Source organism: Oncorhynchus keta, chromosome 31 (genome assembly GCF_023373465.1).
Source record: "Oncorhynchus keta strain PuntledgeMale-10-30-2019 chromosome 31, Oket_V2, whole genome shotgun sequence".
In the NCBI taxonomy this organism is placed as follows: Eukaryota; Metazoa; Chordata; class Actinopteri; order Salmoniformes; family Salmonidae; genus Oncorhynchus; species Oncorhynchus keta.
Genome location: NC_068451.1, coordinates 23,596,521 through 23,613,318, shown reverse-complemented (window position 1 = coordinate 23,613,318; position 16,798 = coordinate 23,596,521). Strand labels below are relative to the sequence as shown.

General features: G+C 46.8%; 1 protein-coding gene across 6 annotated transcripts in view; it reads left to right on the top strand.

Moving 5' to 3' along the window:
* LOC118371305 (rho guanine nucleotide exchange factor 1-like) overlaps positions 1–16,798 on the top strand; it is a 54,880-nt gene that overhangs the window by 16,037 nt on the left and 22,045 nt on the right. For 2 of the 6 annotated variants that reach the window (XM_052489989.1, XM_052489990.1), the window contains 13 exons: positions 1,708–1,793; positions 2,879–2,992; positions 3,450–3,548; positions 6,181–6,223; positions 6,332–6,437; positions 6,668–6,808; positions 8,479–8,508; positions 11,841–11,949; positions 12,089–12,179; positions 12,553–12,585; positions 13,733–13,942; positions 14,051–14,192; positions 15,294–15,305. In XM_052489989.1, the coding sequence (XP_052345949.1) occupies positions 1,743–1,793; positions 2,879–2,992; positions 3,450–3,548; positions 6,181–6,223; positions 6,332–6,437; positions 6,668–6,808; positions 8,479–8,508; positions 11,841–11,949; positions 12,089–12,179; positions 12,553–12,585; positions 13,733–13,942; positions 14,051–14,192; positions 15,294–15,305 (1,181 nt within the window). In that variant the 5' untranslated portion in view covers positions 1,708–1,742. Of the gene's footprint in view, positions 1–1,707; positions 1,794–2,878; positions 2,993–3,449; positions 3,549–6,180; positions 6,224–6,331; positions 6,438–6,667; positions 6,809–8,087; positions 8,400–8,478; positions 8,509–11,840; positions 11,950–12,088; positions 12,180–12,552; positions 12,586–13,732; positions 13,943–14,050; positions 14,193–15,293; positions 15,306–16,798 lie in introns of those variants that run through there. The other 4 variants (XM_052489993.1, XM_052489991.1, XM_052489992.1 and 1 more) reach the window with 3 other exon arrangements.

Genomic DNA, 16,798 nt, shown 5'->3' with positions numbered 1-16,798 from the left:
ACAAGTGAAAAGGTGAATTGAGTTATTGCACACTTCAGACTAGGCGTTCCGTAACGGAAATATGCAAATGTATGCTAGAACAAGCTAATAAGATCTTGCTAGCTTGTGCTTGGCTCTGCCCACCTCCTTGCTTGTTCTGCCCACTATGACTCATTTGTTTCCATTTGAAATGACAGGCTGTGGTCTATCTTGGTTTAGTTATAAATATCTTTGCTACACCACTGCCACACACCAGTGGTTACTATGACAACTAGCTTGGCCATGTCAGCAAATGACTGCTGTCTGAACACGCATCTGATTTGGTCACTTGTAACTTGCTGTTTGGACAGTCAGTATTCTAAAATGGATTTGAGCATTAAGGCCTGCATTGTGAACAAGGCTTTAGTAGTGTGATTATGGGGTCCTGTAGACTAGGTCAGGGGTCGGCAACCCTGTTCCTGGAGGGCCGCAGGTACTACAGGATTTTGTCCCAACTAGGCACCACACCTGACCAACAGACCTAATTGATCAGTTCAGTGATTGTCTAAAATCAACACACCTGGTTTTCCAGGTCTTCCAGGTTCAACTAAAACAAGACCAGGGTTGTCTAACCTATATATATTTCCTCCCTCATCTTCTTGTGGGTGAGGCCGAGGTCGGTGTGGGTTGACATTCGTAGTGTCACTCAGCAAGTTGTGATGGTGTCAGATGATGTAATGTCCTCTCTCTCTTTTCTGTCTCCTCATGGTGCCAAAAATCCACATTGCAATAAATTGTCTGAATTGATGTGATAACAATAAATATAACTATAAGTTTTTATAATATTAATGTGCACCACAGTTTTAAAAAATCAAACTAGTACTACTAGTTTGATGGTTGTAGACATCAATTGTCCCATTAACAATCACCCACATTAGCAAACTTGTTTAATTTCAAACTTCACATTTCTCTGGTATAGGCTACTTATTGTGATGAATCATATCAGAAAAATGTCGGCAATAAGTGATTGGTATGGTCGGCTTATTTACCCAATCATGTTGTCTCTAGGGGGGAGCGTTTGGGGCTCAGTGGTCTAACTGTGTCTCTGTCTGTAGGGAGGAGCGTTTTGGGTTCAGTGGTCTAACTGTGTCTCTGTAGGGGGAGCGTTTGGGGTTCAGTGGTCTAACTGTGTTTCTGTCTGTAGGAAGGAGCGTTTGGGGCTCAGTGGTCTAACTGTGTTTCTGTCTGTAGGGAGGAGCGTTTGGGGCTCAGTGGTCTAACTGTTTCTGTCTGTAGGGGGGAGCGTTTGGGGCTCAGTGGTCTAACTGTGTCTCTGGAGGGAGGAGAGTTTGGGGCTCAGTGGTCTAACTGTGTCTCTGTAGGGTGTGAGTGTTTGGGGCTCAGTGGTCTAACTGTGTTTATGTCTGTAGGGGGGAGCGTTTGGGGTTCAGTGGTCTAACTGCGTTTCTGTCTGTAGGGGGGAGCGTTTGGGGCTCAGTGGTCTAACTGTGTCTCTGTTGCTTGTGAGTGATGGGGCTCAGTGGTCTAACTGTGTTTCTGTCGGTAGGGGGGAGCGTTTGGGGCTCAGTGGTCTAACTGTGTCTCTGTAGGGGGAGCGTTTGGGGCTCAGCGGTCTAACTGTGTCTCTGTCTGTAGGGGGAGCGTTTGGGGCTCAGTGGTCTAACTGTGTCTCTGTCTGTAGGGGGTAGCGTTTGGGGCTCAGTGGTCTAACTGTGTCTCTGTCTGTAGGGGGAGCGTTTGGGGCTCAGTGGTCTAACCCAGCCATGAGCATCATCGGGGCCGAGGATGAGGACTTTGAGAATGATCTGGACCCCGTGAGTAACTTCCTGGTGACAATGAACTGTAGCGAACAATAGACTGATGAATGATCATATCTGTTCTGATCTTTCTCTCTAACCCTCTCACATACTCTATTCTCTACCCTTCTCCTCCTCATTCTCTGTCTCTCTAATCTGTCCCCCTCACATACTCCATTTTCTACCCTTCTCCTCCTCATTCCCTGTCTATCTAATACTCCATACTCCATTCTCTACCCTTCTCCTCCTCATTCTCTGTATCTCTCTAATCTGTCCCCCTCACATACTCCATTCTCTACCCTTCTCCTCCTCATTCCCTGTCTCTCTAATCTGTCCCCCTCACATACTCCATTCTCTATCCTTCTCCTCCTCATTCCCTGTCTATCTAATCTGTCCCTCTCACATACTCAATTCTCTACCCTTCTCCTCCTCATTCCCTGTCTCTCTAATCTGTCCCCCTCACATACTCCATTCTCTATCCTTCTCCTCCTCATTCCCTGTCTATCTAATCTGTCCCTCTCACATACTCCATTCTCTACCCTTCTCCTCCTCATTCCCTGTCTCTCTAATCTGTCCCCCTCGCATACTCCATTCTCTACCCTTCTCCTCCTCATTCCCTGTCTCTCTAATCTGTCCCCCTCACATACTCCATTCTCTACCCTTCTCCTCCTCATTCCCTGTATCTCTAATACTCCATTCTCTACCCTTCTCCTCCTCATTCCCTGTCTATCTAATACTCCATACTCCATTCTCTACCTTTCTCCTCCTCATTCCCTGTCTCTCTAATCTGTCCCTCTCACATACTCCATTCTCTACCCTTCTCCTCCTCATTCCCTGTCTCTCTAATCTGTCCCCCTCACATACTCCATTCTCTACCTTTCTCCTCCTCATTCCCTGTCTATCTAATACTCCATTCTCTACCCTTCTCCTCTTCATTCTCTATCTAATACTCCATTCTCTACCCATCATTCTCTGTCCACCAATGTCCTCTATCTAATCTGTCATTCACTCTGTACCTTCTCCTTCTTCCCTCCTCTATTCCTCACCTCTCCCTTAGTATATCTACTGTTTCTAACCCCCCCCTCTCTCTCTGTCCATCCCAGACGGTGGATGACCACAGCAGTCACTTCACCAGTATAGAGCTAGTGAAGAGTCGGCCAACCCACCTGCTGGTCTTCCTTCAGCACGTCATCCTGCAGTTCGACTGCTCCTCCTTGGTGAGAACTACTGTGTGTGTGTATGGTGATGTATTGTCTGGTGTGGGTGTTTATGTCCATGTTAGTGTGTGATGACTGTCTGTCTGCTCCATGTGTAGCTCTGTTTCTGTGCATCTCTAGTGATATTAAGCATGCCTCTCTCCCTTTTATTCTGCATGCAGACACCGTGATCCACCCAGGTACTGTTACCCCTTCACAGCCCAGACAGGCTCCCTCTCCTCACCCCTCTCCCAAACCCCCTACCTCCCCCTACCTGTCCCTGTAGCTAGTGATGCACATGTATTTTAATACACACCAGACTGTCTATCCTCCACATTCTCACAATGTGCTGTAGAAAGTCTGCATACGGCCGCGCAAATGACCTAAAAGTGTTATAGAAAATGGTTTGTGTGTGTGGTACTTACATCTTTTAGCTCCCTTCCTCATTTTTATCTTTCTTGTTCTTTCTCCCTCCCAGTTGTGTTACCTCCATGCTGACCTCTTCAAGAACCTCAGTACCAAAGAGACCAAGAAGCAGTTTGTGGAGTTCTACAACAGCTTCCTAGACAAGAGCGCTGTAAGTGCAAGAAACACAGGGAGCTAGGAAGCGAGTGTAGAACCCAGAGCCAGAATGGCATGTCACTGTTCTGTACCGTACTTCCTCTGCTTTCTTGGTACTGGCCGTTTGTCCAGCTGTACCCTCTGTACCCCTCTTCCTCTCGCCCTGTGTGTGTCTCTCCCTCTACTCAGTGTGTCACACTTTCTCACGCTGACAAACGACTTCCTGTTCAGGTCGTGGGAATGACCTTTGTTTTACACTCCCTCTCTTTTCTAAAAGGATACGTTTAGTGAAAGTTCATTGGAACATTCAGAGGTAGAGAGAGACTCATGGAGTAGATATTGTACTTTTGTTTTCAAATTTTCCTCTTGCCTGCATTTTGTTTTATTGGTATTCAAGTGACATCTGGTGGTGACTGTGGTGTACTGCATTGTTTGAGATTTCTATACTTTATTTATTTTACCTTTATTTAACTAGGTAGGCTCGTTGAGAACAAGTTCTCATTTGCAACTGCGACCTGACCAAGATGAAGCAAAGCAGTTCGACACATACAACGACAGAGTTACACATGGAGTAAACAAACATACAATCAATAATACAATAGAAAAGTCTATATACAGCATGTGCAAATGAGGTAGGATAAGAGAGTTAAGTCAATGAATAGGCCATGGTGGCAAAGTAATTATAATATAGCAGTTAAACACTGGAATGGTAGGATGTGCAGAAGATGAATGGGCAAGTTGAGATACTGGGGTGTAAAGGAGCAAGATAAATGAATACAGTATGGGGATTTGGAAGATTGGATGGGCTATGTACAGGTGCAGTGATCTGTGAGCTGCTCTGACAGCTGGTGCTTAAAGCTAGTGAGGGAGGTAAGAGTCTCCAGCTTCAGAGATTTTTTTCAGTTCGTTCCAGTCATTGGCAGCAGAGAACTGGAAGGCGAGGCGGCCAAAGGAAGAATTGGCTTTGGGGGTGACCGGTGAGATATACCTGCAGGAGCACGTGCTACGGGTGGGTGCTGCTATGGTGACCAGTGAGCTGAGATTAGTTGGGGCTTTACCTAGCAGAGACTTGTAGATGACCTGGAGCCAGTGGGTTTGGCGACGAGTATGAAGTGAGGGCCAGCCAATTAAATCATACAGGTCGCAGTGGTGGGTAGTATATGGGGCTTTCGTGACAAAACGGATGGCACTGTGATAGACTGCATACAATATGTTGAATAGAGTTGGAGGCTATTTTGTAAATGACATCGCCGAAGTTGAGGATCGGTAGGATAGTCAGTTTTACAAGGGTATGTTTGGCAGCAGGAGTGAAGGATGCTTTGTTGCGAAATAGGAAGCCAATTCTAGATTTCATTTTCGATTGGGGATGTTTAATGTGAGTCTGGAAGGAGAGTTTACAGTCTAACCAGGCACCTAGGTATTTGTAGTTGTCCACATATTCTAGGTCAGAATCGTCCAGAGTAGTGATGCTGGACGGGCGGGCAGGTGGAGGCAGCGATCGGTTGAAGAGCATGCAATTAGTTTTACTTGTATTTAAGAGCAGTTGGAGGCCACGGAAGGAGAGTTGTATGGCATTGAAGCTCATTTGGAGGTTAGTTAACACTATAACACTCTGTATACAGAGAAGAGAGTCGGCCCAAGAATTGAACCTTGTGGCACCCCCATAGAGACTGCCAGAGGTCCGGCCCTCCGATTTGACATACTGAACTCTATCGGAGAAGTAGTTGGTGAACCTACCGAGGCAATCATTGAGAAACCAAGGCTGTTGAGTCTGCCAATAAGAATGTTGTGATTGACAGAGTCAAAAGCCTTAGCCAGGTCGATGAATATGACTGCACAGTAATGTCTCTTATCGATGGTGGTTATGATATCGTTTGGGACCTTGAGCGTGGCTAAGGTGCACCCATGACCAGCTCTGAAACCAGATTGCATAGTGGAGAAGGTACGGTGAGATTCGAAATGGTCGGTAATCTGTTTGTTAACTTGGCTTTCAAAGACGGATGGCTTGGGTGTTAAGCATGTCCCAGTTTAGATCACCGAGCAGCATGAGCTCAGAAGATAGATGGGGGGCAATCAATTCACATATGGTGTCCAGGGCACAGCTGGGGGCAGAGGGTGGTCTATAGCAAGCGGCAACGGTGAGAAACTTGTTTCTGGAAAGGTGAATGTTTAGAAGTAGAAACTCGAGTTGTTTTGGTACAGACCTGGATAGTAAGACAGAACTCTGCAGGCTATATCTGCAGTAGATTGCAATACTGCCCCCTTTAGCAGTTCGATCTTGGCGGAAAATGTTATAGTTGGGGATGGACATTTCAGGGGTTTTGGTGGTTTTCCTAAGCCAGGATTCAGCCACGGCTAAGACATCGGGGTTGGCAGAATGTGCGAAAGCAGCGAATAAAGCAAATTTAGAGAGGAGGCTTCTAATGTTAATATGCATGAAACCAAGGCTTTTACAGTTACAGAAGTCAACAAATGAGAGCACCTGGGGAGTAGGAGTGGAGCTAGGCACTGCAGGTCCTGGATTAACCTCTACATCACCAGAGGAACAGAGGAGAACATACAAATGTTGTTGTAGAAGTCAGTGTGATGCATATTATTATTATGTCAAATTAAAATGTTCTCTCCCTCCTCCTCTTCAACCCACACAGATTCTCAGAGTGCAAATCCCTCACAATGTATCGTTTGAGTTGGGTAAGCCCTCCTACGATCGTTCTCTTATGATTTGAGATAATGCAGCCACCACTGGTCTACTCAGCATTATCTGGATAAAGCATGGTGTGTACGTGATCTCTCTCTCAGACCGTACCAGACCAGACCTGCTCAGTGAGGAGCAGCAGAGGAAGTTTGTCCAGGATGTCCAGTTGGCTCAAGCCCCAGAGGTGCTGCGACAGCTGGAAGATTTTAGGTGACACACCCACATCCATTGAACCAGCAGTGACCTGGTCAAAACCTATTGACTCATCAGTGATAACATTGGCTTAAAATAGTCTCTGCCCTAAACACAAACTCTCTTGTTGCTCCCCATACACACGTGTGTACCAACTAGCCCTCAGTGATAATGTCAGACTGATGACAGTTATACAGTGTGAGATGTAAATACTTAAAGGGATTCTTCCTGCTGTGCCTCCCTCCCAGGCAGAAGAGGATGATGGGTATGACCCCTAACGCGGCAGAGCTGCTGGAGGTGGAGTCTCACTACCCCACCGATCGTATCCCCATGGAGATGAAGGAGAAGGCTGTGGCAGAGACCCTGCTGGACAAAATGTCTGAGATCCAGTGAGTAGACTGCTGGGGTGGATTATTGACTGTCATAATGCAGTACTACATAACGTATAGCTTTTATGTGACTTCATAGATAAAGGTACAGTCTAATTAGCTAAGTTAAACCTCTCATGGCTTCGTTTGGGGGCAAGTTTCATTTGAATTCAATTAAATGCTGTGTAGTATCATCATGACATCACAGGCCTCTAGACATCACAGTTCCAGTCCCTCAGCGGACATTTCTAGAATATGGTGCAGAAATACACACATTGACACAACCAGTTCAACACACAGGGACCACTAGGGGGATAGATGGATGATTAAAGACATGGAGGAGAGAGAGGGATTTGGGGAGAAAAGAAAGAGTGACAACAGTGATTGGAACAGAGGGGGTGAAAGGGAGGTGGAGGAGAGGAAGCAGAGGGAGAAGGAGAGAGTCAGCAGTGCCACGTTGGCAGGAAGGCTCTCCCCTGGCATGCTGCCAACCAGAGGGATGGGGAGGGAGGGAGAGTAGGGGCAGTGTAGTCCGTTCATCTACCTCTGACCCAGTGGCCAGACACAATGAATTAACACTGGAACAAGTGAGGAGGAGAGCAGGAGACAAGCTCTTTAATCTGCAGTGTGAAGAGAGAGGATGAAAGAGTGACTATAAGAGAGAGACCAACAAATGGAAAGGGGATATGCCCAATGCATAGTCCCTTTTTTCTGGTTACTACTGTATTGTCAGTGGAGGAAGTATGAAACGCTTGTCAGCAGTCAGTGTCAAACACATCATAAAGCAGCTCCCCACCGGCTCTGTTACTGACTCACAATCAACTCTCTCTGTCTCCTAACTACAAAAGAGTTATTCATTTATTCTGCCCATTTAGATTCACTTCCACAATCCTCATCTCTCCTGCACAATCCCACACCCGCCCTCGTTCAGTGGCTCCCCCGTCTCTCCCCCTCTCGCCGCCAGAACATGGTGACCTCACCACCTCTGTCTCCTATTGGTCAGTCAGTGGAATGGGGGGATGGGGCATCCTGATTGGCTTGAGGAATCCTGGGGAAACCGCTCCCCTCCCTTTATGTTAATAGAAAAGAGAAACAGTTGGATCTCATTTCCATATTCTTGCCTGCTTGTTGCATCAGACTAAAACACAGTTAAATAGCCATTTCCGGTGTCCTGGAGCATTGTTAGATTTTCCAGCCCACCCTGCAGACAACTCCCAGAGAGCAGCTGTGCCTTGACTTCACACTTATCTTTTGCAGATAGTTAGACAGCTGATACCTGGCCTTGTGCATAAAAGCAGATTGGATAGATTTGTACAGATTAGAGTTTTGCAGTGTTTTAGTTTAAAAACAATTGTCAATAGTTTCTTGTGCATTGTTTTGGGTGCAGCTTTTAATGCATCTCTCATTGTTTTAGACTGTTTTATTTTTTCCCTTGTTTTGTTGGAAAGATCAGGATATGTTCAGTAGCTTCTGCTCTGAACACAATATCACTGCAGTCAGATTTGAGTTGGATCAGGAGAAGCTTAGCCGCTTCAGATTCCACCGTCCCAAAACAGAGTTAAGAATCAGTCGAGAAAGAGCGAGGGAAAATGCCACTTAATCGACTGCGGCGGTAAGTCTACAGACTTGGCAATGTCTGCACTTATCTCTCTCTCTATCTCTTTCATATCTATTCATCTCCTCTCTTTCAGTCCCTCCATCGTCGCAGACGAGGAGAAATGGTGAGTTCTGTGTTTCGCGGTGCTGTGTGTCTGAACCACTTCCGTCAATGTGTGAATGCATGCTAGACATGCTTTGTCCAGCTCCTTGCTTAGATTCCATACATACATGCCTTATATTTATTTGACCTTCCTCCTCAATTAGTTTGTTTTGCTCTATAGTTGTACGTTGTGCAGACTTCAGTCCTATAGTTGTACGTTGTGCAGACTGCTGTCCTATAGTTGTACGTTGTGCAGACTTTAGTCCTATAGTTGTACGTTGTGCAGACTTCAGTCCTATAGTTGTACGTTGTGCAGACTTCAGTCCTATAGTTGTACATTGTGCAGACTTCAGTCCTATAGTTGTACGTTGTGCAGACTGCTGTCCTGTACGTTGTGCAGACTGCTGTCCTGTACGTTGTGCAGACTGCTGTCCTGTACGTTGTGCAGACTGCTGTCCTGTACGTTGTGCAGACTGCTGTCCTGTACGTTGTGCAGACTGCTGTCCTATAGTTGTACGTTGTGCAGACTTCAGTCCTATAGTTGTACGTTGTGCAGACTGCTGTCCTGTACGTTGTGCAGACTGCTGTCCTGTACGTTGTGCAGACTGCTGTCCTGTACGTTGTGCAGACTGCTGTCCTGTACGTTGTGCAGACTGCTGTCCTGTACGTTGTGCAGACTGCTGTCCTGTACGCTGTGCAGTCTGCAGTCCTGTACGTTGTGCAGACTGCAGTCCTGTAGGTTGTGCAGACTGCAGTCCTGTAGGTTGTGCAGACTGCAGTCCTGTAGGTTGTGCAGACTTCAGTCCTGTACGTTGTGCAGACTTCAGTCCTGTACGTTGTGCAGACTGCAGTCCTGTACGTTGTGCAGACTGCAGTCCTGTACGTTGTGCAGACTGCAGTCCTGTACGTTGTGCAGACTGCAGTCCTGTACGTTGTGCAGACTGCAGTCCTGTACGTTGTGCAGACTGCAGTCCTGTACGTTGTGCAGACTGCTGTCCTGTACGTTGTGCAGACTGCTGTCCTGTACGTTGTGCAGACTGCTGTCCTGTACGTTGTGCAGACTGCTGTCCTGTACGTTGTGCAGACTGCTGTCCTGTACGTTGTGCAGACTGCTGTCCTGTACGTTGTGCAGACTGCTGTCCTGTACGTTGTGCAGACTGCTGTCCTGTACGTTGTGCAGACTGCTGTCCTGTACGTTGTGCAGACTGCTGTCCTGTCCTGCGTTGTGCAGACTTCAGACTGCGTTGTGCAGACTTCAGTCCTGTACGCGTTGTGCAGACTTCAGTCCTGTACGTTGTGCAGACTGCTGTCCTGTACGTTGTGCAGACTGCTGTCCTGTACGTTGTGCAGACTGCTGTCCTGTACGTTGTGCAGACTGCTGTCCTGTACGTTGTGCAGACTGCTGTCCTGTACGTTGTGCAGACTGCTGTCCTGTACGTTGTGCAGACTTCAGTCCTGTACGTTGTGCAGACTGCTGTCCTGTACGTTGTGCAGACTGCTGTCCTGTACGTTGTGCAGACTGCTGTCCTGTACGTTGTGCAGACTGCTGTCCTGTACGTTGTGCAGACTTCAGTCCTGTACGTTGTGCAGACTGCTGTCCTGTACGTTGTGCAGACTGCTGTCCTGTACGTTGTGCAGACTGCTGTCCTGTACGTTGTGCAGACTGCTGTCCTGTACGTTGTGCAGACTTCTGTCCTGTGCAGACTGCTGTCCTGTGCAGACTGCTGTCCTGTACGTTGTGCAGACTGCTGTCCTGTACGTTGTGCAGACTGCTGTCCTGTACGTTGTGCAGACTGCTGTCCTGTACGTTGTGCAGACTGCAGTCCTGTACGTTGTGCAGACTGCAGTCCTGTACGTTGTGCAGACTGCTGTCCTGTACGTTGTGCAGACTGCTGTCCTGTACGTTGTGCAGACTGCTGTCCTGTACGTTGTGCAGACTGCTGTCCTGTACGTTGTGCAGACTGCTGTCCTGTACGTTGTGCAGACTGCTGTCCTGTACGTTGTGCAGACTGCTGTCCTGTACGTTGTGCAGACTGCTGTCCTGTACGTTGTGCAGACTGCTGTCCTGTACGTTGTGCAGACTGCAGTCCTGTACGTTGTGCAGACTGCAGTCCTGTACGTTGTGCAGACTGCAGTCCTGTACGTTGTGCAGACTGCAGTCCTGTACGTTGTGCAGACTGCTGTCCTGTACGTTGTGCAGACTGCTGTCCTGTACGTTGTGCAGACTGCTGTCCTGTACGTTGTGCAGACTGCAGTCCTGTACGTTGTGCAGACTGCAGTCCTGTACGTTGTGCAGACTGCTGTCCTGTACGTTGTGCAGACTGCAGTCCTGTACGTTGTGCAGACTGCAGTCCTATAGTTGCATTACTTTGCCATAAATGGCATTCTGTAGCTGATGTAGGCTGACTTGGTTTATGGTCTTATGGCCTCAGTTTGAAAAGCTCTCGCATTTTCTCCCTCAAGCTCCTCTTTCTACTCCTCCTTTCCTCTCTGGTAAACTACCAACTCTCCACCCAGCATCACCCCAGCCTTTCTCATATTCCAACCCCAGCCTTTCTCATATTCCAACCCCAGCCTTTCTCATATTCCAACCCCAGCCTTTCTCATATTCCAACCACAGCCTTTCTCATATTCCAACCCCAGCCTTTCTCATATTCCAACCCCAGCCTTTCTCATATTCCAACCACAGCCTTTCTCATATTCCAACCACAGCCTTTCTCATATTCCAACCACAGCCTTTCTCATATTCCAACCACAGCCTTTCTATTCCAACCACAGCCTTCTCAAACCACAGCCTTTCTCATATTCCAACCACAGCCTTTCTCATATTCCAACCACAGCCTTTCTCATATTCCAACCACAGCCTTTCTCATATTCCAACCACAGCCTTTCTCATATTCCAACCACAGCCTTTCTCATATTCCAACCACAGCCTTTCTCATATTCCAACCACAGCCTTTCTCATATTCCAACCACAGCCTTTCTCATATTCCAACCACAGCCTTTCTCATATTCCAACCACAGCCTTTCTCATGTTCCAACCCCAGCCTTTCTCATGTTCCAACCCCAGGCCTTTTCTCATCTCGACCCCAGCCCTTTTCTCATCTCGACCCCAGCCCTTTTCTCATCTCGACCCCAGCCCTTTTCTCATCTCGACCCCACTCCTACTCTGTCTCTTTCACGCCCATTCTTTTTATTTACAGCTCATGCTTTAACATCCTCTGTAATAGTGTATCATTACTGTTTCTATTGCAATGCCAATATATATGCATTTATACAGTATGTACTTTCATACTTTCATGACCACTGACTTTACAGAGATCTCGCTCTCCCTCCCTCTCTCTCGTCCTCCAGTTCGTCGATTTTTGCAGCAGTGGCCTTCTACATGAAGCACCTAGGAGTGAAGTCCAGGGTAGCTGACAGTAAGAAGTCCAGAGGGTTCTTCAGGAGACCCCTTGGGAAGGTGAGTCTGTCTGTCTGTCTGGTTGGCAGCTAGCTGGACTCCACGGTCCCCAGTCCATACCACATACCAACCTATCCAGTATTATAAGACTGTACTTGTCATAATGCGCTCTCTCTTTGTTTCTCTTCCTCCATCTCAGAATAAGAAGAGTGAGGAGTCCACTAAATCTAAACCGAAGGGGGGTTTTCCCAACATCCTCAGCGCCGCCGGTGGCTGGATTGCTGGCAGCAGTACGTATCAGTAGTGTCATAATATGAGATGAGATTGTACTTTATCAATACCCAAGGGGAAATTAGTTTGTCTTCCTTACATCGTTAAAAAAAAATACATACTGTATACACTACTAAATACATAATGTATGCACTACTAAATACATACTGTATGCACTACTAAATACATACTGTATGCACTACTAAATACACACTGCATACTGAAGGTACAGAGAAACAGAATGGATGACATATAGTATAAGCTATGTCAGGTGTTTGATTATCGATCACCATCTAAAAGTGGGTCTACCAGAATGACCGTAGTGCCTGTATAAGACAAAGTCTTTGTAGAAATAAAAAGAAACCGTTGTCTTGCCCTGTGTTCTTCTTTCAGCTGAGGTCAAACTTCCTAAAGTGGAGGCTGAAGGTACCACCGTCTGGCTCTCATCTCCTCTTCCCCACCCCTTTATCTCTAGAATGGTTTAGTCCTTACTAATCAACCCCAATGCATGTTTGCATGTACCAAATCAAACCTGGAAGGGGATCTGAGGGGAATGCAGAGTTTTTGATTTGTTGACTTACTGTTTTGCGTCTGTTTTGCGTCTAGGTGTATATTATATGGCATGATCTGTAATCACTGGTGTTTTGATAGTTGGACTCACCACACACGCTACAGCTGGGACGAAGAAACAAACATCTGTGATTTTGCTAAACAATGTTCCTGTAGATTGTTCTCTAAACCGTTGTTTGGTCGACGGTAATAGCCTATGTGTTAAGTTGATTCCTGCAGAAATGTGACGTTTGGTGCAACTTTGAAATTTGCTGTTTGGAGAAACGCGGATAACCATCAGAATCTGACGTGAAATTGGTAAAACTGTGAGCTCTTGTTCTACATCAAGTAGCCTCGGTCTAGTGCTGGAAAGTTGTTGTAGGATGTTAGCCTACATTTACTAATCGATGAATCAAATAGCCTACTTGTCTATATAGCAACAATATCACTAGCTAAGTGTTTTGAGTTCCAACTGCCATCTCAGTTGACTTACTTGGCACTGGAAATCAATAGTCAAAAGCCCTCCCGCTAATGTAAAGTAGCCTAACTGTCCCTTTAAAACATTTAGTTTTATTGTTGTAGGCTATTTATTGTTATCGAGCAAAATAGTTACATTCATCACATTATCACATTTTGTCCATCTCGCCCAGCTCTAGCACCTCCCCCAAACATGATTTATTGCTGATTTATCATTATTCAAACAATTGGTCAATGTATCACAACATGGATTTTTGTCCATCTCGCCCAGCTCTCTCACACACACACACACACACACACACACACACACACACACACACACACACACACACACACACACACACACACACACCCTGAGAATGATTAACCCTCCTCTCTCACCACAGATCCACTGATTACCCTATACTCATCCTGTCTGTCTCTGTTTGTCTCTCTCATAGTCTCTCATAGAAATGCCTCTGACTGTTTTGACTCTTTTTTTTCTCCTCAATGTCATCCCTTTTACCATCTCTCTCTCGCTCTCTCTCTCTCTCGCTCTCGCTCTCAGTGGATAAAGAGAAGGTGAATCAGGAGCGTAAGGTTTCCAGCGGCCTCGCTCTCTCGCGAGGCTCCTCCGCCCCTGATGCTGCTCCTCCAGCATTAAACAGGAAGTCTGTTTCCACAGGATCCTCCCCCCATCAGGGTTTGGAGGTCAGCGAGGGCTCAGGAGTTCACATCAGTGTGACCTCCAGCCCAGACTTCTCCCACAGCGAGATAGGTAAGGCTGATTGGACGGATACATGGTAGCATAGCACCACCCAACCTAACTTAGGGTGTAGTCAGTGAGGTGAATCTGAAATGTGTGTTTCCTTTGCTCCTCTCCCAGGTCTGTTCAGCAGCCGTTCGGACCCCCATTTGGTGGCGGAGGGGGGTGAGCTGTCCCCCGGGGGGATGGCAGGGGGGCTGGCTGTATGGGAGCCCCCCTCACCCATTGAACCCCCCCTGGAGGAAAACCTGGACAAAGACAGGTGAGGGAGGAAGAGAGGTAAAAAAAAAAAATGGAGTAGATGAGATGTATAAAACCAAAGACCAACATAGACCCAACACCTTTCGGGAAGATGTTGAACATAGACAAACTGTTTAAAAAGGTTAGGGGTCAGTGGCTATGCTAAGGCCGAGGAAGCGTGGTAAAACTCCCTCAGTCTCTCCGTCCGTTCCTGCTGTGTACTGTGCTGCCTAGCCTACCTACCACACCTTAACCCTGCCCTGCCAGAGCAACTCCATGTAGCAAACATCGCTAAGACCCACCCAGCATTTGGATATGGACCCTTACTGGGGCTACAGGGACCTGGTCTTCCCCTCCAGCCCCCAACCCCTCCTCCTCCCTTCTCCCCTACCACAAATCTCTTGTTTTGTTTACCTGTTCTCCACTTTCTCTCTGTGTGTGTCCATCATTTTTCATGTTTGTGTTTGCTCCTCTTCCAAAGCACCACTGCTGTCTCCTTGTTTGTGCGATACTGACTCTGCTCAGTTGTTCAGAGCAAGTTAAGTGTATAATAGTTAACATTGTACTGTAGTGTGTCATCTTGTCTGTGTGTCTGCAGGCTAGACTCAAGTACCAGAGCTGGGGAAAGCTGGTATAACGTTATGTTGTCTGGGGTTGTACGTCTGTCTGATTTGTGCTATATTTGGTTTGTACAGCATTGTTTCTCTACAGGCTTAAGTTCATTAAGTTGACTTTTAATGTGCTTCAGTCGTGCGGTCCAGCTTTAGATTTGTCTGCTGTCGGCTTTATCCCAGTCCTACTGTAGGTCAAGCAGTGAGGTCTGGTTCACTTTCATGTCTTTTGCTTGCAGAAGGCATCAGTGTGTGTGGTTCTATAGGGTTCCGCTATGTTCTGTTGTCCAGTCTTCACAGGGCTTCATGTGGTACCATGTTCAGGACAGCTGACGTCTTGTGTTTGTGGGCGTGCTTTGCTTTCTGTGGTTTTACAGTGCGTTCAGTGCTGCTCGGCTCTGTCCGTGTGCTGCAGCGGTTGATGGGGAGAGTTGGAGGTTTGTAGAAAGGGGGTGTGTTACTGTTGAATGGTTGTGGTGGATATGTAACTTTCCTGTCCTGTGTTTTTACAGACGCAAGACAAGGTGGGTTTCTACTTCTCTGCGACAGGGATACGGACACGCACTGGGCCTCATATTGATAACACACAGTCCATCCTGCATTACTACACACACACACACACACACACACACACACACACACACACACACACACACACACACACACACACACACACACACACACACACACACACACACACACTCTCACTGCATGGCTAAGTATTGTTTATCCTGTACCTTGGACTGACGTGAGTGGGCTGTGATGTTAGAGAATAATAGTCTTCTTGTCAGTGTGTGTGTGAGATTGGAGGGTTGATAAGCCCAATTGATTGCCATTTAACACTGCGTAATTGAAAGGCCTTGGTACACAGACACACTGAGATGTTACTAAGGACCGCTTTCTTAACTTATAGTGTTGAGGTAGATGGGCTTCCAATGTGTTTCTGATAGGGCTAGTCATTAAGCAGTACCCCAGGACTGTGTGGAGTGTCTCTGCTTCCAATGTGTTTCTAATAGGGCTAGTCATTAAGCAGTAACCCAGGACTGTGTGGAGTGTCTCTGCTTCCAATGTGTTTCTAATAGGGCTAGTCATTAAGCAGTAACCCAGGACTGTGTGGAGTGTCTCTGCTTCCAATGTGTTCTAATAGGGCTAGTCATTAAGCAGTAACCCAGGACTGTGTGGAGTGTCTCTGCTTCCAATGTGTTTCTGATAGGGCTAGTCATTAAGCAGTAACCCAGGACTGTGTGGAATGTCTCTGCTTCCAATGTGTTTCTAATAGGGCTAGTCATTAAGCAGTACCCCAGGACTGTGTGGAGTGTCTCTGCTTCCAATGTGTTTCTAATAGGGCTAGTCATTAAGCAGTAACCCAGGACTGTGTGGAGTGTCTCTGCTTCCAATGTGTTTCTAATAGGGCTAGTCATTAAGCAGTAACCCAGGACTGTGTAGAGTGTCTCTGCTTCCAATGTGTTTCTAATAGGGCTAGTCATTAAGCAGTAACCCAGGACTGTGTGGAGTGTCTCTGCTTCCAATGTGTTTCTGATAGGGCTAGTCATTAAGCAGTAACCCAGGACTGTGTGGAGTGTCTCTGCTTCCAATATGTTTCTAATAGGGCTAGTCATTAAGCAGTAACCCAGGACTGTGTGGAGTGTCTCTGCTTCCAATGTGTTTCTGATAGGGCTAGTCATTAAGCATTAACCCAGGACTGTGTGGAGTGTCTCTGCTTCCAATGTGTTCTAATAGGGCTAGTCATTAAGCAGTAACACAGGACTGTGTGGAGTGTCTCTGCTTCCAATGTGTTTCTAATAGGGCTAGTCATTAAGCAGTAACCCAGGACTGTGTGGAGTGTCTCTGCTTCCAATGTGTTTCTAATAGGGCTAGTCATTAAGCAGTAACCCAGGACTGTGTGGAGTGTCTCTGCTTCCAATGTGTTCTAATAGGGCTAGTCATTAAGCAGTAACCCAGGACTGTGTGGAGTGTCTCTGCTTCCAATGTGTTTCTAATAGGGCTAGTCATTAAG